Source organism: Strigops habroptila, chromosome Z, assembly GCF_004027225.2.
Source record: "Strigops habroptila isolate Jane chromosome Z, bStrHab1.2.pri, whole genome shotgun sequence".
In the NCBI taxonomy this organism is placed as follows: Eukaryota; Metazoa; Chordata; class Aves; order Psittaciformes; family Psittacidae; genus Strigops; species Strigops habroptila.
Window position 1 is genome coordinate 62,931,384 of NC_044302.2, and position 23,059 is coordinate 62,954,442.

General features: G+C 40.0%; 1 protein-coding gene across 4 annotated transcripts in view; it reads left to right on the top strand.

Annotated features, from left to right (window-relative positions):
* Nucleotides 1-6,545: 6,545 nt before the first annotated feature.
* Nucleotides 6,546-23,059, top strand: part of PRUNE2 (prune homolog 2 with BCH domain) — a 137,195-nt gene continuing 120,681 nt past the window's right edge. For all 4 annotated transcript variants that reach the window (XM_030512093.1, XM_030512094.1, XM_030512095.1 and 1 more), the window contains exon 1: nt 6,546-6,585. In XM_030512093.1, the coding sequence (XP_030367953.1) occupies nt 6,550-6,585 (36 nt within the window). In that variant the 5' untranslated portion in view covers nt 6,546-6,549. The remainder of the gene's footprint in view (nt 6,586-23,059) is intronic.

Genomic DNA, 23,059 nt, shown 5'->3' on the forward strand with positions numbered 1-23,059 from the left:
TGTCAAAGGCATGAGACTATATCTTGCTGAGAAATATGAGCTGTCTTTGAGGACTTTGACCCACATGCATGGGAAGAAAATAGCGTTAATGATGTAAGTCAAATGGCTAAATCCTTTCCCCTTATTTTGGTAGGGATTACAGTCCCTTGGAAAAATTCTTTCTGCCTATTTTAAATGGCACTAGCACAAGGCAGCATAATGAGAATAAATTTCCTTCAGTTAACTTTCAAGTGAAGTGTAGGTGGACAGATGTTTGGTAATAGCTTTAACCAGCAAAGCTGAGCACATCTATCAGAATTACGTCTTTGACCTGGGACTAGTTTAATACAAGCAGTCTTTATTCAGGCTGTGTAAATGAAGTAAAATACTTTGTCTCTTAGTAGACTGATCATTTGAACAGTTATGGATATATTTGTATGAGGCATGTAATTTGCCTAATTTCTCAGTATAGGTGGCATAAGAAAGAGGCAGCACAGCAGGTTGATTTCTATAATAATCTTAATACTCAGTTGCATTGAAATTTGACAAACAATCTGGGAACTCATTTTCCATGGACCTAGTGCTAATGCAAGATGAATCTATATTGTGGCTTCTCACACTCTTTACTTAATGGATTTCTTTGGTACAAGTTTGAGGTTGGGAGGGGACTAAACGTCCAGTTCTATTGTCTGTGCCTGTCTTTCTGTACTTTCCCACAAAGCGAATCAATCAGCCATTGTTTGAGATACCTCCAAGTACTTTTGGTATTGATTCAGTGGTGCTTTTTGGCTTTGAATTAGTAGCCAGTCTTGGCCCAGAAATGTGTGCTCTGGTATCTTACTCAGTTTTGCTTGGAGGAATAGAACAGACAATTACCGTAACACAAGAATGACATACTATTCACAGCTAAAATGAGATTAATTCATTCAGTCTTTGAAAACCTCAACAAATATTTGTATTAGACTTTTAGGACTTACCTCATAGCCAGGAATGGCTTCTCCTTTCTCTTTCTCTACTCCTCTGGAAAAGCAGCAACAATTTAATTTTTACCATGACTAATATTTTGTAAGAGCATGAGGGACTGTTATAGAGCTTTCACCTTGATATTTATGGATGGGAATGAAGTAATAAAAAAAACAACAGTGATGCCTTGGAGAACATTATTTCTTATTAGTACTTGGTTTACACTGTGCAAAACAGCAGTCAAACAGGGACACTGAATTCACTGACACCATTTTCATGCCCACCTCCTCTAAAGAAAGACAAGAGGCATTCATAATGTAGAAGTTTTATGCATTGTTGCTGCACAGTCTTCATGTTTGGAGAAGAGTCTTCTGATACTTGAAATGTTTTCTTTCTGTCCACCTTTATAGTTGAAACATGTCAAACTGTGAAGTGTAATTAATTGCTCTCCATAGGAAGATGCTTGATACAAGAGACTGGAAAACTGGTGATTCTATGTCCATGTCCTGTTGGTAAAACATGCAAAAAAAAAGTAGTAGGTTTCATGGGTGTATGTGGAAATCATATGAATCATATGAATCATATTTCATTCCTCTGAAAATAAAAAGGCTTGAGGGCCCATGCCAAAGCCTGTTCAATCTGCTGCTGCTACCTGTAGTTTTGGTCTTTCTTATTTCTTTGGGAGGTTATCTGGAGAATTATGTCTTCAGTAATTTGTGAAATCACATTTTTCCCTTCAAATTCTTTAATAATATGCTCTTATACTATCTAACAGCTGTGTACTGTTGTGAGGTTTTTTTTGTTTGTTTGTGTTTCCCCCCTCTCCCCCCATTCTTTTATTGAAATGATAATGTAACATTTTAATCCCATGGGGCAGAAACTATTCCTACTGTGTTAGGGTAGCAACTCTTGTAATGGGAACCTCAGCCTTACTGAAGTGTTTATCATAAACTTTATTTATGATGGAAGTGCTAAACACCTGGATAGCTGTATCATGACAGCTCTTCTAATTCTTTGCTACACTGTAAAGATGAGCTACAAAGTTCAAATCTGAGTTTTTCTGAGACATGGGCAATCCCTGGTTTTTCTCCTCCATTTTATGGAATAAAACTAATCTCAACTGTATGCCTGGAGAACAAACAAAATGGATACAAACCCTGGAAACCATGGAAGATCACAAAAGCCTGTGTTGTTTGGTATCACATAGTATGAGCATATAAGCTTCCACCTTATATGCTTCTATTACCTCCAGGGGAGAAGCCGTAGAGCTTGGCAGGTTGTGTGCAAGGCATCCGGACATGCTGGCAGCCAGTGCACGGAAATACTTGTCTGGAAAAATGGAATGTGTCCCTGTAGCATGGCTCACAAGAAGGATGCCATCACAGGTGAAACATAACTTTCTTGTATCTCCTCCTAACCACCACTGACACCTACTCCAAGATCCCTTCAGCACCATAATGAGGTCTTCGTGATGTAAACCAGAACTGGGACATGACCTTTAACGTAGGGAGGAGCTGAGCATGGAGCTGAACAATGAGGTCTTTATGTACAGTTTGACTACCGTCATGGTCCAGGTTTAGGCAGCAGTAAAGCTTAGAGAACAAGTGTGGGGTTTAATTCTGTAGACTGGGAACAGCAGTTAGCCTGCTTTTTTGTAAGATTTGCTGTTCTTGAAGTATGACAACCTTCTTGTTGGTCACCCGAGGGAAGAGAGGAGGAGCCAAGCAGTGAGTGTGGTCAGGATGCAGGGAAGGCACGGACTATTAGGAGGCATCACAATCTCTTTCTGACTCGGATGGTAGTCACGAGAAATGGAAGCTAGAATTTGGCAGAGGGAAGGAATGTAAAAATGATTCCTGTCTGTGTCACCCAGGCTAAGCAAAAGCAGGAAGCATGGAGACCATTTGTCTCGGTTTGGAAATTGGTATTCCATTCTATCCTATCCTATCCTATCCTGTCCTGTCCTGTCCTGCCCTGTCCTATCCTATCCCATCTTATCCTGTCCTGTCCTATCCTATCCTATCCTATCCTATCCTATCCTATCCTATCCTGTTCTGTTCCGTTCCGTTCCATTCCATTCTATGCCATGCCATGCCCTGTTATTTCCCTGCAATGCAAGGGGGTTTTCAGCTCCAAAACCACTTTCAAGGACACAAATCAGGTCAGCTTGAAAAAACATCCCTTGCAGTCTGGTAAAGGAAAACCACAGAGCCACGGAAAGCAGCAGCAGGAAGACAGGCCAAACAGCCCCTGTCTCCTGAAGAATGAGAATGTGAAGAACGAGCATCGGTACCAACCACACACAGATGTGTAAGAAGAAGGTGTGGTACTGTGGGGTATTTTCCAAAGCATGGCATGTAGCAATGACAAACACACTTTTGTCTTCCAAAACTTGCTCGGCCACTGTACTTCTTGGCCAGTGATCCATTAAAAGTGCCCTCATGCCTGCTCTGCCCTTGTGTTGCATGCAGGGAGAGCTGGAAAGTGGTAGCTGCTGATAGGGCAGCAAGGCTGGAGTCCTTCCAAGCACAGGCTGTTGTGCGCAAGCAAGAACCCCTGGGGAAATGGAGCTAAGTGAAGAGCAGAGCTCACTCCCACTGGGAGCTTGCACTGAGCAATGGAGCCAGAGAGTGCCAGGGCATTACTGCTGCCTTAAATGTGCAAGAGCAGCCAGCAAGAACTGAGCCCACAGGGCCTGGGGAAGCCCTGACAAGGGGCTGCGCTCAATGCTACAGAGGACAAGCAGCAACCCTGGGGGGCCACCCTGGGACCACCTTGGGAGTCTAGAAAGCTTCCTCCCCTTGGATGCAGGGCATGAGGGCCACCTGTGTGGGGCATCAGCAGGCACCTAGCAGGACCCAAAAGAGCCCTGGCAATGTGCCATGCTCAGTGGGGTGACAGGGCACCCCATGTGCAGCCCTGCCCCTTGCCCCTCTGCCCAGCATCCTTCAGAGGAAGGCCTTTGGGCTGCTGGCCTCACTGTGAGAAAGGAGGTTGTAGTGAGGTGGAGGTCGATTTCTTATCCCAAGTAACAAGCGATAGGACAAGAGGAAATGGCTTCAAGCTGCACCAGGGGAGGTTTAGATTGGATATTAGGAAAAATGTGCTTATGAACAAGTGAAAATTCAGCACTCCTCAACAAGCCTGTTTTTTAATAATTCAATTCCATGAATCAAATATGGTGTAAATTCTCACTTTGGGACACATACACAATTCCCACTGATTTCATAAGGAATTATGTTACACACATCAAGGGAGGAACACCCCTTATGAAGAGCTTGTGATACTGTGAATTGGTTTTGTTTAGCTACTTCAGAGAAATTAATAAAAAAATAATCTGGGTCCTTTTGCTGATTTAAGCTTCAGCAAAAGGGAAGTAATGTAGTGGCTGCAAGTGGGGTAGCAAAAAGGAGAATCAGGCTAAGGAATTTCTATAAAAGATTAATCGGATACAAAGACCAGTTCTCTGCTCATGTTTTGCACACTGGCATGTGAATAATTAATCATGCAATACCTAACTTATACAATAATTAAGGAGGCAAACAAATTGTTTAAAAAACAGTTTCAAATGATATCTTTCACAAGTATTTTCAGGGAGCTGGCATACATCCTGTTCTGTTTTCAACATAGCTGTACTGGGGCCATCTCTAGATTGCCAGCATGTTGATCACAAAGAATCCACAGGGCAGAAGCTAAGAGCAGTGGAAGGCGACTCAGGTATTACAGCATAAGGATGTATTTACTGACTGTCCATAACCACATACAGAGACCTATTTATTGGATGTCAAAGATGAAATTAGTCAGAACACTTTATTTACAGTATATGGGAGTAAGTGTGCTTATTGGTATGAGGCATAAGAACACAATTTTGCTGCCTGGTAAGTAAATTCAGCTTTTTATTCCCCAAATATTTGCTGCCCAGTCTGCCTTCTGACATTTCTTTTTTTTTGTTTTTTCTTTAAATATGTATGCAGCAAAAATGATCCCTTTAAAGCATAAGTTTCCTAAACTTTAGCTGCTGTGGCAAGCTGGATTATTTTTGTTTTGTTACCAATTTTGCAGATTTTGCCAAGTGGAAGTACATACTTTACACCACTTTTTGCAAGATCGTATTGATTTCTTACTTGGCAAAATATTTTCCGTAGACCTCAACTCTGCATCTCAGATTACACAGCAATTCCTGTACTGCAATACTTCAGTTTCAATTTTAGGTTACAAGAACGAGAATATGTCGTACAAAACATGTAATCTTTCAAGAGACCTACCATTCTACAGAACAATGGGAAAACCCAAATTCAGACAGAGTTCTGAAACACACTAATGTTTTTCAGAAGAAGAAATGTTCCAGTAAACAGCAGAATTCATTTTTTTCTGCAGAACACTGCCATTTACAATACTTTGCTTCATGTCATTTGCACAGTGCTTCAGTCCACTCAAATATTTTAATGAAGATTTACTTTTCAGTTTTCAACTGTTATGGCATAGATTAGGGTTTTTTTTTTCTGTTCTCCAGAACACTTTGGAACAGGAACATATGACTAGGCAGAGCAGATTGATCATGACAGGCAACTGAGTAATAGGATCTGCAAGATATCATGAAAGAATTAAATCAAATGAGAGTGAATTACACATGTAAGAAAAAGTTTGTTAATAAGGAATTAAGAGCTTTGCTTTTGCAGTAATTCAATGAGCTGCAAAATAACACAGTAGAGAAAGAAATCCCAGATCTCATAGCACTGAATTTATTAATAATTAGTCATCGCTAACTCCTCAGTGAGGCACAACTTGATTTGAATAATAACTCTGTGCTATTCGGGTTATTTATAGTGGGCAAAGGAAACACGCTGGTGAATGATAGTGGTGCAAGAGCGTCGGAGAAGCCATGAATCTTGCGATTTATCTCCTGGTCTACGCTATCCTCACCATATGATCTTCCCTTGACTTCTGCAGTCCTGGACAGGGACTCCAGCTGCCCGGCATTTCACTTCACGTCTCTGTGAAGTGGATGCTGTCTTAGGAGGCTTTTTTGCTAGTTGTTCAGCTGAATGTATGTGAAATGTGGCTGCGGGCACTGTAGTTTTAAAGGCTCCCGGGTCCGAAGTGGAAAGCAGGGCTCCCGGAGCTTGGACGTTGCCTGCAGAGTTCCCTGCAGGCCTGTGGTAAGGAGGCCCCGAAATGATCATTGCCTCCGACCCCGATGCCCCCGAGCCCTCCGCTGTTGAGCTTTCCAAGTCAACCGAGACATCCCCCCCGAGCGCCCGCGGCAGGCAGGGGACTAGTCCGAGCCTGTTGCTTTGAGACCTCGAGACGGGTCTGGGCCGCCCTCGTTCCGGCCCCACGCTGTGCCAACAGCGCACACCGCTGCGGTGCGCTGCGCTGCGCAGCCCGCTCCCCCCGCACTGTCCCCCGCGCCCCTCCGCGCCCCTCCGCGCCGGCCCTTGCGGCACGGCCTGACGTCACCGCCCGCGGCGAGCAGGGCGGGGCGGGAGCGGGCCGGGCGGGGCGGGCGGCGGGGCCGCGCTCCGCAGCGGGCTGCGCGGGGACAGCGCGGCGGGCAGCGCGCGGAGAGCGCGCGGCGCCGTTGCCATTGCCATCAACATCAACGCCATGGAGGAGTTCCTGCAGCGCGCCCAGGCCAAGCTGGTGAGTCACGGCGGGCAGCGGGCGACAAACTTCGCCCGACTTGCCGGTGGCGCGGGCACCGGGCTCTGCTCCGCCGCAGCCCTGCCCCAGCACCCGCGGGTGCTCCCGAAAACTTCCCAGAGTGTTACAGCAGCACTCGGCGTTGCTCTGCAGGGCGGGCTGTGGGGAGTGGATGGGGCTTGCGACCTCTGCGTCGGCCGGCGTGTGTTTTGGGGGTGCGTGTTCTTCTGTTGCCTTGCTGTCCGCTAGTTATTGCTGAATAACGCCCGGCTTTACAAATGTACAAACCCCTATTTGACAGGCGGGGCGGGGGGGGGGGGGGACGACGACACGACACTACACGACACACGGACACACACAGACGGCAGTTTGCCGTTTGGGGATTATTGGCACATTTGTAGAGACTTTGAGATGCAGCAAGTTGCGTAGCTGAGTGTGGAAAACCATACGTCAAAGTCACTGAGAAACTAATTCCTGTGGTCTAAATGTCACGAGGAATAGGGGATAACTTATGATAAACATAACTCAGAATAACTGAGGAATGTGCAAAGTTGATCAAGGACCAGCTCCGTAATGGTGTCACATCTGCCCTGGGTAATACTATGTTAGGAGTCACAGGGATATACAGGTCTGACTCTGTTGGTTCAAGCTCTGTTGTGCTTGAGACTGCAGTGCATTTGTTTACAGTGACTGATATTCTGGCCTCAAACAGTATGTGCTTTTTATCCCCCTTTATGTGCAGTGCAAAAGTAGGGTGTTTTTAAGACTGGGATGGTCTTAGGCCAGCTTGTTTCCAATTGTGAGGGTTGGTTTTCTTTGCAAAACTCGGATTTAAAGTTGTTATCTGCAGTCCTGCTTGCTATCCCAGCTCTAAGAATTGTGTTCAATTAAAGGATTAATGAAGGGTTAGTAAAAAAAACTCCACAAGCCATGGCTGCTAGTTTTGCCCTATATTCTTGGTCGCTTGGGACCTGTATGCTTGCAGGGTCCCATCTCCGCCCTTTTGAGAGTTGCTGTAGTTAACTATATGTAAACTTCATTGTTGACAATTAGAAGCGTAGGGCCTTCCCTGTTTCATAGACCTGTTATGAATCTCTATGGAGAGTGAGCATTTATAAAACCAAGATGCTCTTTCTCCAGTGGCCATCATTCTTTATATGTAATGATCTGTAAAGGATGGTTTGTTATACCATCCTGGTTTTTGGTCATGCATATGTTGGAAATCAGAGAATTAAGGCATTTTTTAGAGGACTGGCAAAATGAAAGAGAAAATGAATCCCTTGGTGGCTCCCTTAATATTTAACTGTTTTGGTAAGTATTGGGTGTAAACTTGAGGTGTGTCATCCTGGCTACATGCCAACTAAATTGTTTTACTGTGTATTTTTAGGAGTTTGTAAGGTGTTCCTCTTATGTGTTCATGTAAACAATCTAAACTTTGGTAACCCCATTAAAGGATACTGCATAGCGCAGTTACAAATACGAAGTATATTTTCACATCAGCATTTCATATATCGCAACATTTGAACTGGAAATTTAATTCTGACAAATTTCCTGCTCAAGTACATCAAAGCTTGTCTTACTTAATAGACATTAATTATGCTATGATGGTGGTCCCTTCTGCATCATTAGTAAATGGCAAGCAGTAAGAACAACTTGATTTTCCTCCTAAAAGCAAATACTGCATTCATATTTCTGAATAGATGTTGATAATCAGAAAAGATTTGTCTGGAAAATTGTAATCTGAAGAGGCCCATGGATAACAGATAATATTATTTCTTTAATTTAGATGAAACAGGGAGCACAGCAACTGAACAGTATCCCTTTTTATTCCTGCAGTGTGGTTTTTCAGAAGAAATGCAGGCTTTGTGCCTTCTAAACTGTGGGAGAAAAAACCACAACTATTTGGAGCAGGTTTCTTCTAAAGGAGTATTACAGGGGGAAGTGTTTTTTGACTGTGATGTTTTGTTGTGTGGTCACATCAGCTGAGCATGGCTGGGGAAGAAGCATCTGAGCACTAGTGTGTTCAGTTTAGAACAGATTTATAAATCTTACAGGTTGACTTAAATTTGCCAATTTATTTTGTACAACAGCAGCCTGGAAAAGATAATCCAGAGTAATTGAAGAATAATTGAAGGTTTGCATTCTGCAACGCAGAAGGCTGATGATATGTTTTCCTTCCTGCTTGGTCCAGCCTTTTATGGGGAATCTTTCTCTTCTGAAAAAGACAGACTAAGCTGAAGGCAAACAAGGGGCTATGTTTGGTTTGCACTGATGTAAGGTAAAGCTGCCTGAGTAAATGGGTGAATGGCTTAGAATTAATGGGCTGCTGTGTGTTGCTGTGCTACTGCAGCCGTATCTGCGGAAGACACTAAAGCCTTACAGTTGTATCTCAGAGGCCTGGTGATGCCAGTCTTATAATGCTAGTGTTTCACACCATAGGTAGTCTTGTTAGGTTAAACAGATTACGTTCACTGGCTACATGATTGCTACTCGGAATGAGTAAAGGAAAATTTTCTTTACTCGTGAACAATAGCTCCAGAAGAACAATTGCCCCAGACTGTGCATGAGAACCTATTACTGCAAGTGCTTCATCATTCATTTGAGTCTGGCTGCAGCCACAACATTAATCAAGGTTGTTTTTCTACAGTCGCAGAGTATACCACACAAAGGACTTGCGCATTTTTGTATTCTAAGACTTTTGTGTTGCATATCTTCATTGACTGTTAGAGAGAAAAATTCTTGGCATATTATCTATTAATAATGAAGTCTCCATTAGGCTATTCTTTCTGTGAGAACATTGAATTTTGCGTTTGTGACTTACCATGTAGTCATGGAACGTTCTTAGTGATTTTCAATACTGATTTTTAAAATTCTTATGTGTAATCTATGTAAAACCAAGGGGGAAAAATGTTAGAAGGAGAAACATGGCAGAATGTAAGAGATGCTGTACTGACATTTTAGGGCATTTACAGTTCAGTCCTGCAGGCTTTTCTCCAGTTTTTCCTAAGTCTAGTAATAATGTGAGCATAGTTGAGACTAGGTGTGACCAAAGGTCCTTCTAAACCAATGTTCTGTCTTGGCTAAGGGAGGGTTATTAAGCAGTAAAATATACAGGTCTGCTGATAAGGTGTTGAAAGCTTAGATCAAAATGTGTATCTGAACTACTGTGTTAGTCACAGCTCGAGCCAGAGTTTTACAGTTTTATCATGTGCTTTGTGTGAGTGGGGCAATATCCCTTTCTGTTTACTTTAAACCATCTGCCCAACAATTTTAATGGGTGTTCCATGGTTCTTATGCCTCAAATGAGTATTTGTTGTACATTTTCCTGAGGTGTTTAGTTAAGTATTACCATATCCCCCTTCTCTTCTCCCAGACATTTTCAAGCTAAGTTTCTCTATCTCCCCTTCTTAGATGAAAACTGTTCTCTTGCTCTGCTCATCCTTGTGGCCTCTCTCTGAATGTTTTATAATTTCATTAACCCTTTCAAAGTTGTGGAGCCCTGAACTGCCTGTTGTATTTAAGGCATGAGTACGTAAAAGACTTTGATGGTAGTATAGCAACATTTATTTTCTTTTCATTTTCATAAGAGTTCTTGATATCCTACTTACTTATTCTATTCTTACTTATTCTATTTTACTGTCAGAAAGCATTTTTCTGGTGCTTTCAGTGTATCATTTAAAATGAATGCGTGATGGTTTTTTTTCTGCTTAGTAATACTCACCTTGAAGCCCCTTTGGCTGTGAATCATACCTAAACATAGTTAAAAAAATGGACATGGGGTTGTTTCCTCACATTTTCCCAAGTCTGCACTCTCAGATCTCATTTCATTTACTATTATATTACCTAGTCCCACAGAGTCATGGCTCGTTTCTGCAGCTCTTGCAGCCAGTTTTAATTTGACTCTCCTGAATTATCTGGCATTCTCTGCAATTTTAGCCACTTTGTTGTTTGCCTGCCTGTCCTACTGGAAGTAATATAATTTATTATTTATGAATATGAACAACAGTACATATCCTAGCACATATCCTTCTGGAGAATCCTTCATAGATACTTTTCCTTCATTGTGAAAACTAATCATTTGTTCCTGTCCTTTGTTTCCTAACTTTTAGTTCTTTATTATGCCGTGAGAGGATTACAACCCCCTTTTCTTTCATGATTTAGTTTCTTGACTAAGGCTGTAGAAAACTTTTCAATAATATTTCTGGAAACCCAAGTACAATGCATTAACTAGCTTATCCTTCTCTGCATGCTTGTTGAATTATTTAAGGAACTTTAAAAGATTTTGTACAAAAATGACATACTTTACAAAACCTCGCTGTTTCATTCCCAGTATATTATGTTATTGACATGTTTGGTGGTAATTCAGTCTGTCTTTCTCTGGGTTAGACTCTTCCAGGCACAGCTAATTTCTCAAGTGGGAGAAGAGTGATCATTCAATGCATAATTTTGAATAATTTGATTAGAAAAATAAATCAAAAGTTTAAGGCTTCAGTGGTGTAACTTCAGAATGATTATCAGAATGTTAAAGGCAATTAAACAGATGCAAAAATTCAGAAATTATTTATTCAGTAATTCTCTGATGTGAGATACTATGTGCTGCATGAGGTAGTGAAGTTTGGTGTTTTGCAGGTAATCTGTGCTTTAGCCTGTTCGCAGTGAAGCTGAATGACTGTGAGAAGTTAAATCAAGGGAGTCTATCAAGACAAAAGATGTAAGAATTAAAAAAAAAATAAATATAAATTGACAGAATTCCTCCTGAGACATGCTGAGACAATGGCCGCCAGCCAGTAATTTTTCCCTGGCCTTAGGTCTTTGCTTAATGGAGAGCCTAATGCTTCATGTGCTGGCTTCAGGGAAGTCAAAGAGGACAGAATGAGCCCTGGAAAGGTCTTAATGTGCTGATGATACTGAGATATCAATATACTGCAGCAAACTGCTTCAAACTAGCAACATGGTACTCCCTCTGCAGAGAATAGCAGATTAGCTGGGGAAATAAGCTTTCTAAATGCTGTGTCATCTTCAGCAGTTGACAGCATTTGGAAAAATCCCCAAATCTCCTAAAACTTCAAGTTTATTTAATCCCTTGTTGCCATAAGAAAAGAGTCTGTAATGCTAGACCAATGCTACCCCTGGCTGAATTATACACTGGGCAAATGGGGGGTTATGCCCCCAGACAGATGTGCCCAGAGAAAAATTGGACTCTGTGACTGGACATTTTCCAAAGTGAGAGCCAGGCCCATGACCGGGGAGAAGCCCTCGGGAATAGAAAAAAGTAGCTTGCAAGACATTGCTTTTATAGATGAAAAATGAATGTTGTGTTTGTTTCTGAGGCAGATAAGTTCAAAGAACAGTTACTGATGATGTCATGACTTGAGCAGGTTTATGTGACTGCAGTTTAAAAAAAAAAGCTGAGTCACTTATATGTTTTTTCATATTGCCTTTTATTTGCCTAACTGGAGTTTTCTTATCAATGACAGGCAGTGGTTACTTTGAAAATAATATTTGATTTAGCTGGAATAAAGTGGTGGCTTTATGGGAAGTGAAAGACATTACAGAAGTGAAGCAGGAGTTTTTTCTCCCAGAAATTGCTGAACTTATCCAAGCAGAGAGGTAAAAAAGCTTTCAAGCATTAAGACAAAGGGTCAGGTCTTCTCTGCATTAACCCAGCAGCGCACAGGGGACTTGACTCCATTTAGCAGGGCACTTTGAGTATGTACAGATTTAAGAGTATGAATAATGATATTGACTTCAGTTGGAAAACTCGCATGGATAGGTTGTACATACACCTACAAATGTTGCAGAATCAGAGCATTACAGCTGATTAACCTTTTTTCCTTAAATCAGTCAGAAGAAACCATGTACTCTGCAGCAGGAACTTCAGAGTCAGGGTTCATGAGTAATGTGGAAAAAAGAATAAACATTGCAGCAACGCAATTCTGAGATAAATATTTAGACAAAGAGTAGTTGTGAGCCATGCTGAGCAGACTCAGTAATATTAAGGGGCTCACAGAGATGAGAGGAATAATTAGAAAAATATTTTTGCACATTCTTTTGAAGAGTATTTCCAAATATAGATTAAATATGAGGAGAAAAATCTGAGAGTATGAAAACAGGAAGATGAAGATGGGAGTGTCACTGTAATGCAAATAAGACATGCTTGTACGGTGATCTTAAGTGTTAAAAAAAGTAATTTTGCGATGCAGTCTTCATATCACATAAAGGGATATAAGGCAGCGATAGACCCTTATATGTTTATACACTTCTTTGTTAGGGAGAGTTATGTCCTGGTGTCCTGTAGACTTACTCTGTCTCTTTTTCATCATCATCATGCAATTTCAGGTGGAATGCTTCCTTCTGTTTTAGGTACTGTATAATCAAAAATATTTCTTAAGTGGATGAAGAATTCAGGGAATCATAACAAAATGATTTAAAGAATTAACTTCCAAGGAAATAAAAATGAGCTAAACATAAACCTTGATTAAATTACTCCTGATCTGAGACATGAGAGCAGTCTGGATCTTTGGGATGCTAAAACCAATGCAAAGAAGGAATTGTTCATTCATGTACATAGGTATAAAAAACACATTGCAAAATGGTCAGCAGAGGCTTAGTAACAAGAGGATATTTCGTGAAAATCAGGTCTTTTAGCTAGAAGAGCATTCTCCCAGAGGAAGGAGAGGAAGGCCCTCCATAAAAGCAAACAAAATGAAACCTGAATTGGATGAACATGTCTACACTAAAAAACAACCTACAGCAGTGAGGAAAATATATTGGGTGATTTAATAGCCTTTTACAGTTCCACTAAAGCCATACAGACTGCAGACACGTAGCAGAAGCTGAGATTTAAATGCCTTTCCCCCATGGATTTTCTTGGGTTTTGAGGACAGAGATAAGATTTTGTTAAATATGGCATATGTGCTTTGCTTTTCATCAGCCTTTGTTGGAGTGATATTTTCTCCTCCTTCACAAAAAAAAAAAAAAAAAAAAAAGTGGAAATGGAGGAATAAAGCATTGGTGAATTTTGGTGAATTTTCCGTCAGTGGAGGTGACGTGCATCAGATTAATCAAGATTAAGCCAAGTTGTATCCTGAATAACATTTTGGGTGTTGCGTCATTGCATGTGTAGCTGCAATATTTTTTCATTGTTCTACACCGAAATAAATTCCAAAGGCATTTCAGTGCAGTACGTTAGGGTATTTACTAGAGTATCACACTACCATACCATTATTTTAATATGGTGCTGTGGTATTGACCAGGATGCTGTTGTGCTAGATGCTATGCAAATACTTCATAAAAAAAAATCTATTCAATCCCTGTCTTAGAGAGTCTGTAAAGTAAGTTGGAAGACATATAGGAGGAAGCAGATGATTCCAAAGTAGTAGTAGGGTGGTAATAGGTGGGTGTGATAATGTATATGTTTTCTAACCTATCTGTTAGCATTTTGGCAAAGGGCAGCTTTGAAAAAGGAAGATGGGGAGGTTTGGAAACATCTCTTTAAGCATAGGGGCAACATAGCAGGAAGTGAGAAGATCTGATTACTCTTTCCATTCCCTGCTATTGGCTGGCTGGAGATAGACGTTATTGAACAGGACATGATAGAGGAAGCAGAGGAAGGTTTGAAAAGATTTCGAAATGTAATTTAAGGGTTCCGTAATGTGTTGGAGCAAGGAGAGCTAGGAGAGAGAGGCTTGTATGGGCAAAGCCAATATGGCAGGGTCAGAGCCACAGACTAGGGGAAGGTCTTCCACAGCATGGTTCTGGAAGCTGCCAGGTTACCTCTGTTGAAGCCAAGTAACATTTATGTGATTAAACCATCATATAATGATAGCCAGAGTGTTAGCTGTAGGGGTAGGTAGGAGAGGTTGATGAGAAAAAAAAACAACTGTGGGACTTCGCAATAGGCACTGTGTGTGTGTCTAAACTGAATACGATGTCAAGATTATGGGCTGGAGTGATGGATAGGATAGTTTTGTTAATCCCTCTGTCTCTATTTTATATGTCCCTGTGAGAGAGAGATGCAGTAGAAGGAGAGGGAGTAAAAGCTTAGCTTTAGCCATAGTGAGCTGGAGTGCCTGGTAAGATTATGCCAGCGAGAGGGAAAGAAGGTATGGGGTTTCAGTGTGAAAAGGACTGGAGCAGCACTGGAGTTCCTTTCGCCAGCCTGGAGTCCTGAAGGAGGTCAGGCTGAGAGTTTAAATTACTTAAATGACATTCCTGTTAAATTCTTTTTCTCCAAAGAAGAGATCCAGGTGCTAGCAACAGTTAGATAGGTCCTTAACAATTAAGTATATCACTTGTTCTAGTGAGGTACAAATATATTGCAGCACAGAAAGGGCAGAGGACAAACAATGAAAAGGTTAGGAAAATTTCAGAAAATGATGACGTCTGGATGATGTCAGATCTCTTTCCTTGTACTGTATCATTTGACAGTAAATGAATAACGTGTAATAGACCTGGGCACTGGCCCATTTCCGTCTTGCATAGACATAACCTGCTTTTGTACATTCCCCTCTAGCCTCAATTTATTGGTCTTAAGTCTCGCTATGTCAGCCTCTGACTAGAGCACAGTGAGATTTTGCAGTACACCTGACATGATTTACCTGGTTTTTACTATTTGGGAAATTTTGATATTGCTGTATTTTGATAGCAATAATTGAGTTTGTGGGTTTTTTTGCAATTTACACAGGTTTGGTTCTCGTTTGATTTTCTGTGTGGGACTGGCTCTGTATACAGTGCCTAACACTAACTAACGAAGTTAGCCGGGGAACCAGCCTTTGGTTAAGTGAGAGACTATCATCCTGCAGTGAGCTTTTCCCTAATGGTTAATCTTACTATTCTACATTGTGATACAGAGCGTAAGAATTATTATACTTTCTTGCTCTTGTACAACAGTTATTAAAAAGTCCTTAGCAAAGATGGGTTGGGAGGGAGGAAGAAGCCTCTTCAGATACTACCATGCTTTTATAACTCTTGGAAATAAGTGGAGTCATAGAGTCTAGCTGGTGTGCTGACAGAGAAAGGCATGTTCTGCTTGCTGAATTTTGTATGCTGTTCTGCAGCTAGTGGGATAGGAGGAAAGAGAGGAAAGAAAGGAACTTTACTTTTGAGTTTGCTTTTCTAAATGAGAAGCAGAATTACTCCACTTAGAATATATTTGACTCTTTGTGAAGCAGCAGTAAATGGTAAACTTTTAAATACTTGGAGGGACAGTCTCTTCTAAATATAGATGGTTAGAAAGTGATCAGTTGACTGATTCAGCAGCCTTTCTTCTACTTAACAAAGGTTTTAACACTCAAAGTCATTTGCAGGCCTGGCTGGATTGCAGCTGAATCAGATGGAGTACAGTGACAGGTACTTGCTGGAAAAGTACACTACTATTTTTTGTCAATTCACGTATGCAGTCCACAGAGGTTTCATGTAGTTTTCTTACAGATAAGTCTGTAAGAAAGACTTATCTGTAATTCTTATCTGTAAGAAAACTACTACTTACAGACTTATCTGTAAGAAAACTACAGGAAAGAGTAAGAGCGTGTATCCTGAGCATTCACATTATTTAGGAGAGCAAGTGGCTTTACGTAAGGTACCTGTGTATTGTGTATTTAAGAGATTTGAATCTGTAAGAGATTATATACTTCCTCTCCACCACCCCGCAGGGAAATATGTGCATTTATCTCTTTGTGATATGGTGGAACTGTAGAAGCTAATGATAGATCGACTGTGCAGTTGCTCCAACTAGCTTTAAAACGGTGCATCTTGTCTATTTTTTGCGTAAAAGTTGTATTGTATATGAGAGGAAGAGGTGTGGGATGGCTTTGTACAATTCTTTGCTTTCTGCATATTCTGAGAGGTAGCTACATAAATTCATGTAAGAACAGTTCCATGCAGTTCTGTGGAATTTGTTCACTCCCTTGAGAATTTGATGCATTCACTAGAACTTCAGCGTTGGCAGTCTTAGGAGAAATAAGCAAAGGCCGTGACTTCATTTATTGTTTGGAAGGGTGGCATAACTGTGCATTAAAGGATTCATTCCAGGAATGAGAAAGTGGTGCAGACTGAAGTTCTAGTCTTTCATCTCCAGAGACATGGACTCATATCCTGTTTTAGATCCCATGTGAAAGTGAGTCAGGTGATCTAATCTTAGCGGATCCTTGTTCACTTCTCAAAATCATTGCACAGTTTTCAGCTGGCAGCTTTTGCTCAGCGGCAGAGAGATTTCTAAGGCTGGATGTGAAGTCTTTTGGCTGATCTGTTTTGTGAAGTTTGTGCAGTAGTTGTTGGTATAAGCCTGTCTCAATATCATAGTGTTAAGCCTTCCTTTAAAAAAAACAACCAACCAAACCAGATCAGCCATCAGTTTAGCACTTCCACCCCACATTGTGGGAATTGGGCCAGTTATAATCTCATGTTCTGAAAAGAAAATTTATTTCCAGACTCTAAATAAAACACAAATTACAGTTGATAGAGAAAACAAACTGATCTAAAGAAATAGGTTGAGTTTAGGTTAGGCAAGTAAGTCTGCTTGACTGAAAATGCCGAGGTCTTATTTCTTGGAAATAGCGTAAGTTAAAGTATATAGACTACTTGTCATGGAAACAATTTATATGCCATTTCTGTGTTCTATATCTGTCCCCATGTAAAATAATTCAAACATGTGCCTTTACTAAATTATCTATGGTGGCAGAAACCATTGCTTGAGAAAACTTTCAGACTTTCTGTTGGTTTTGTTTGTTTGTTTTTTTGCTTTTTCCTAACCATTTTGTAGAACTTATTTGAGATTTTATTCTTGCTGTCAAATGCCTTGCAACTTTTCTGTTTGATTGGGAATTCAAGTTCTGCTCAGTGTTACAGTGGTGAAAATACAGAGTAATGCCAGTTCTGGTAGCATTAGTTTATGTTTATATTGACAAAACCAGAAGAGATTGATTTCAGTGTGTTCAGTGGAACACTAAATATAAAAATGCTTTCTTTTAATGCAGACAGAAATAAGCAGGTGAACTCACCTTCTTGCTGCTTTTTCTCCTCAACTTTGTAGGTTCAAAGAGAGGAAAGTAATAAGATCTTTATTTACCTGTTTAATTAATTTTCCTTTTCATTTTTGCTGTTTTCTCTCTGCTCTTTCTCCTTTCCTGCTAGTAGGATATTCAATAGTCAGAGCCATGACATTATCATGTGGCTTTTAGGAGTGGGGGCATACATACCAATGTGTGTGGGACTAGTATAGTCTCCCAGTAAATTCCAGCATTTTCAGTATGCTGTTGTATAAGTACTTTGCAGTTTGTCGTTTCCTTCTGTGCTAACCAGTGAGGTACAGATTGGTTCTTTGAGTGCCTTATGACTTTTAGGATAAATTTGCCTTCTGACATATGATTGTTTATGAACCACCATTTTCTGTTCTACCTTACAGCATGCTGTCTATTGCTAGACACCAGGCAGTTCATCCTGTCTGCTTCTGAGATGATTTATCTTTGCATTTTGCTGCACTGGAAAATAAGCAAGGATGCTAAACAAGATGTGGAATGACAGTCTAAATCTTTCTAGCCCAGCTTAATTACATGTATCCTTCATTGTTAACTAAGTGCTTAATCACTTACCTTATAAGCTATTTAGATATTCATTTTAATTCTTTGCACATTTCAATTTTTCAGAGCTTAAATTGGTGCTGTTTGATGATGTTGTGGAGAAAGCAACCTAGTTAGTAGCCATATTAAGTAGTGATTAAAATCTAGCTGCTTCTCTCCCAACCAGATTATAATTACTGATATTGAATTAACATCAGTCTGTAAGAGCAGAATCTACTCTTTGCTTCCATTAATCAGAAGTAGTTATACAAATTAAGCTTATGGATAATTGAGAGACAAAGAATTCTGTTTAAAAAGTACTAAGCTTATGGCAGATAGCAGGAAAACCCCAGCACTATTTCATAGCATTGTTTTGAGCTGAGGCAGCAACCCTGTAGTACAATAGAGAAGTTACAGCTGGAGTAGTAATCTCAAATGTTCTGTCCAATTTGAAAGCTTAAATGGTGATACAATAGATTGCACTCCAGCCATTGTAAGGTGAGAACATCTCTCTCAACTGCGTGAAAATGTCTGTTACTGATTCATTGCATTCTGAGAACATGGAACTTGCTTTAAAGTGCAGGTTTGGATTTAATGTTTCCAAAGTGACTACACAGATCCTGTAGGAAGAGGGCATGTATGTTAGAAAAAGAAAAGAAGCCAAGGTAGAGGAAACTGGAAGGAAAGTGTAAACACTGAATGTGGCTGTCCAACTTGACAGCCCAGCCTTACCAGTTTTCACTTAGCCTGTGTTATTAAAACACCACTTTTATCTAGCTCAGTTGCTTGTGCATCTGCACTTTCTATCACTTGCATGCACAGAGAAAAACAGAGACCCTCTCTTTCTACAAGCAGGTTAATGGACTAAGGAGACCTTACGCAAAGTTCTCAGCGTTAAATGCCTAAACCTAACCACAGCACAACGTTGAGGACTAGCTCTGAAATCCCACTGAACCGACGTGGAATAAATAGTTAGGAATAATTTTCTGGAAATCATGGAACTTTATTTGAAAAGATTGCTGAGTCAAGGGCCAAGGCCATGGAGTGAAAACCACGTAATTAAAAAAAAAATAAAAAAGGCAGGAAGTAGAATGATAATATGAAAGATACTATTTCTTGAATGCAGAAGTGTCCTATTTGGTTCATGGTTCTGTCAAGAACCTAAATAATATTGAAAACTTGACTTGAGTCTTGAAAGCTTCCTCCTTTCTCTATGCTTACATTCTTTGTCTAAAATTTTTAGTTACTATTGTTAGAGACTAATTTCAGGGGCCCAGCTTTACATAATTGCAAATGTTTCTGAGGGCATTTAATTAACACAAATCAACATGCATAAGGTTTAAAATAGCTCAAACCCACCGAGCTTTAGTAACTAGGTCTTTTTCCTGCTGAACCATTCTAAGAACACCTATATAGATTTGATAGCTGTACTGGGAGGACAGAAAGTGCAAATCAAGGGAACCAAATGTCAGTTGGAAATAGTGAGGTGTTTCCAGTCACAGAGAGATGGGTTTTCTGCTCCCTCTCCTCTTTGGTGCTCATAGCTTCTGCTGCTGTATGGTCTGTGAGAAGAAAGGTTTTTCTATTTATTCTGAAGGAAGCTATGCTGAGCCACAGTGCTGTTTCTATTTCGGACAGAGTGGTCTGTCATCCAGCACCTAATACTAAAGCTGTCTAGTCTCTAGCTCTTAAAACACATCTCTTGTAAGTGCATTGTTTTTTGCAAAGTCTCTGGAAGAAAGAATCAACAGGTCTGATTTTAGCTCTTTGTCATCTGCTCTTTAATTGAAGAGACTAGTGCCAAATCCTTGAATTGGGCTTTCTATCAGTGGGGAGAAAAAAGACGACATGGAGCATCAGTGCAGTGTTTTCTTTTCAGCTAATGTTAGTCCATAAGGTAAATATGCTGAGTAAGTCAGGTGTGATATCTTTTTGTCGCTGTCCTCAGGCCTGTGTTGCTGCTGTGCCACAAAACCAGTAGAAGGGTGGGAATCTAGTTGGGTGTAATTCTAATTCTGAGTGCTGCGGTGAGGAGAACTGGAGCAAACGTGCAAAGGACTGACCATACAGTGTTTGAGGTGGGGATGGAAAACAGGATCTCTGTCTGTACACAACTTCTATGTGGAGCATTAATTCCTGAACTTAATCCCTCACACTTAGAGTCTAAACACATGCAGAACTAATTCTGTTCTATTCCGCATTATTAAATAGGAGGATATGCAGATACTCTGCCCTACTGAATATAGCCAGCATGCCTGAATGAATATGTACATGCACACACCAACCCCCAACATCTAAAGTGTCCAAAGTCCATACCTGTGGGCACTTCTGTACCTGTAATGTTAAAGTCTTACCTTTTCATGGTAACATAAAACTGTGCTCCATAGAGGTTACTGTAACTTCATCCTATCACAGACATGAAATTTAGTTTCTTCATAGAAATATGTAAATCCTCAAAACCAAAAAACGTAGGAAGGAACATAAAATGTGAAAGAAATTTAGGAGTGAAAAGTTAAGTCAATACTTTCAGTAATTTGGAGGTAGAAGCTTGACTAAATTATCATTCATGCGGTAAATTTGAAGAAAGGGCAAAGTATCTTTACTGAGATCAATAATAAGGAATCAAGTAAGAAGCACTAGCACAGCTCAGCGTTCTGTGGTGAGACCAAAGATATTTTGGAGGAAATGGGAGAAAAATACTAATACTGTTTCAGAAAGCTACTAAGTGTCGTGCTCTTTCTGCAACTTTAATCTGAGGTTCAGTTTGATCTGTAATTGCTATTAATGTCAGATCTGTGGTATTTGGAGAGTCAGTTGCACTTACATGACATTAAAAAAGGCACTTTCGTATCTGGGAACAATAATATTTCGTAGAATATCATACTGCTGTGTTTGGTTTGGACAGAATTTCTAAAATGTCTTGCTTTTTTAAAACTTTCCTTCTTTGCCTTTCAGAATATTTATGCCATGTCTCTGCTAATTTAATTTTTGGGTACTGGCTGTCATATTATTGACATCGTTTAGCCACGGTGGATGGAGGAAGTGCTTAGACAGGGACGGTATCTATCTTCTGTGCCCTGCTATTTGCAAAGTATTCAGACTTCCAAATCTGATTGTTTGGGTTTTGTTTTTTTTTTTTTTTTTACTGAGTTATATATTCATTAAGAGATTTTGTTATTTAAATATTTTCTACTGCATTCTCTGAATGTTGTTTTGTATGCTGAAGTGTTCCTGAAAAGAGAATTGCATTCATGAGGAGCAGTTCAGTGCAGATTTCATTTAACCATGTTGCAAACTTTTCCCATGTCATGAATTTTTAAATGGTGTTTTAAGTTCAGTTTCCTCTTATTGTTAGGTGCAGCTATCACTTTTTATCACATTGATTTCACAGACTACATGTCAGCAGAGTAAAAACTGCAGTTTTTCTTGCTAATGTTAGTGTAAGCAAGTTGCACAGCCTAAATGCCTCACAAGATACCTTTCATGACAGGTATTTTATGTCATGCTTTTGTTAAAACATAGATACACGTTGCTATCTGTATATCTTTTATACTGTTTTAAAATTAAAAAAAAAAAAAAGGAATTTAAAAAACCCCAACCTAACAAATTAAGCTTTCTGTTTTGATGCTAATTGTGACACTAACTACCATAATTATTAGCATCCTGTTTCCCTGAATTGATGGAAATCATTACAATGTATTCGTAAGGCTGGTTTTAAAATCACAGAAATGCAATGTGCATGTGACTTCAGCAAGGGGACATGGAACTCTGATAAGCTAAGAGTTTATTTTTATAAGTAGACGTCATTCGCAGAATTTGCTTCTCATACATAGCTGTGCCTTTAATAGATGACTCAAATCACAAAGCCTCTGTGGGTTGGTCCTTGTACAAATTTAAACAACTTACTAATCTGTTTGAATAATCGTGTAGTGGAACATCTCAAATCTCTATAAGTTAGTATGTTCTTTTAAGACCTGATGTGCTTTTTTTTTATTCAGGAGTGGCAAGTATATGTTAGTATCTATACATATGAGCTCCATCTAGAGCTAGAGATTAAGTGTTCAGATAAAACCGCGTATAAATATATTGCCATTATATATTACGCTGTTTGATCCTGAGAAAAGATAGTGCTCTACTTAACTGGTAAAAGAAAGGAAAGAATTATTGTGTTTATTTTTAACAGACCTTCCTAATTTCATTACTGCAAAACAGATATCCTTTCAAGAGCAATAGAAGGCCAGCGCATGCTTACCCATAAAAGGGAAGGAATGCTGCACATAGTTGTTCCTCTTGTTCTTTCAGTGCAAAATGCTTACATTAGGTAAAATGGTCCTCCAGTCTGCTGAAATTTATGCAATTAACTAAACAGAAATAATAAGCTAAAGAAATGTCAGACTGAGAACAGAGAATGACACTAACACTGCAAATACATGAAATCATCACCAATTTCTCATGTTACCTCTGACAGGTGTTTAACTGGATATTTGTCAGTGTCTCCATGGGTGATGAATCTCTCTTTTTAATACCATGTGAATACAGAGGAATCTTAGGTCATATGTTGCTGCATTCTCATAGCTGGAAACATAGGAACTGTCTTATTGGCACATATGGTGGTGTATGCTGTGTTGCTAGTCACTGAGGTATGGTTTAATTACAAGTAAATTCTAAATACCATACCAGTGTTCTCAGACTTTACCAGTAAAAAAGTGTGCGTCTGGCTGCTGTGATCAGTCTTGTACATCAGGTATTTTGGCTTGCGTAAGTCCCTTTTATGTACTTAAGCTTGGGGTTTTTTGGTTTGGGTTTTTTTGTTGGTGGTGTTTGGTTGGGGTTTTTTTCACACCTCCAGAGATTTAAGAACTTCTCTCTCTGCAAGAGTTGACCTAGGAGGGATGTTGTGCTCTCAAATTTTTTTG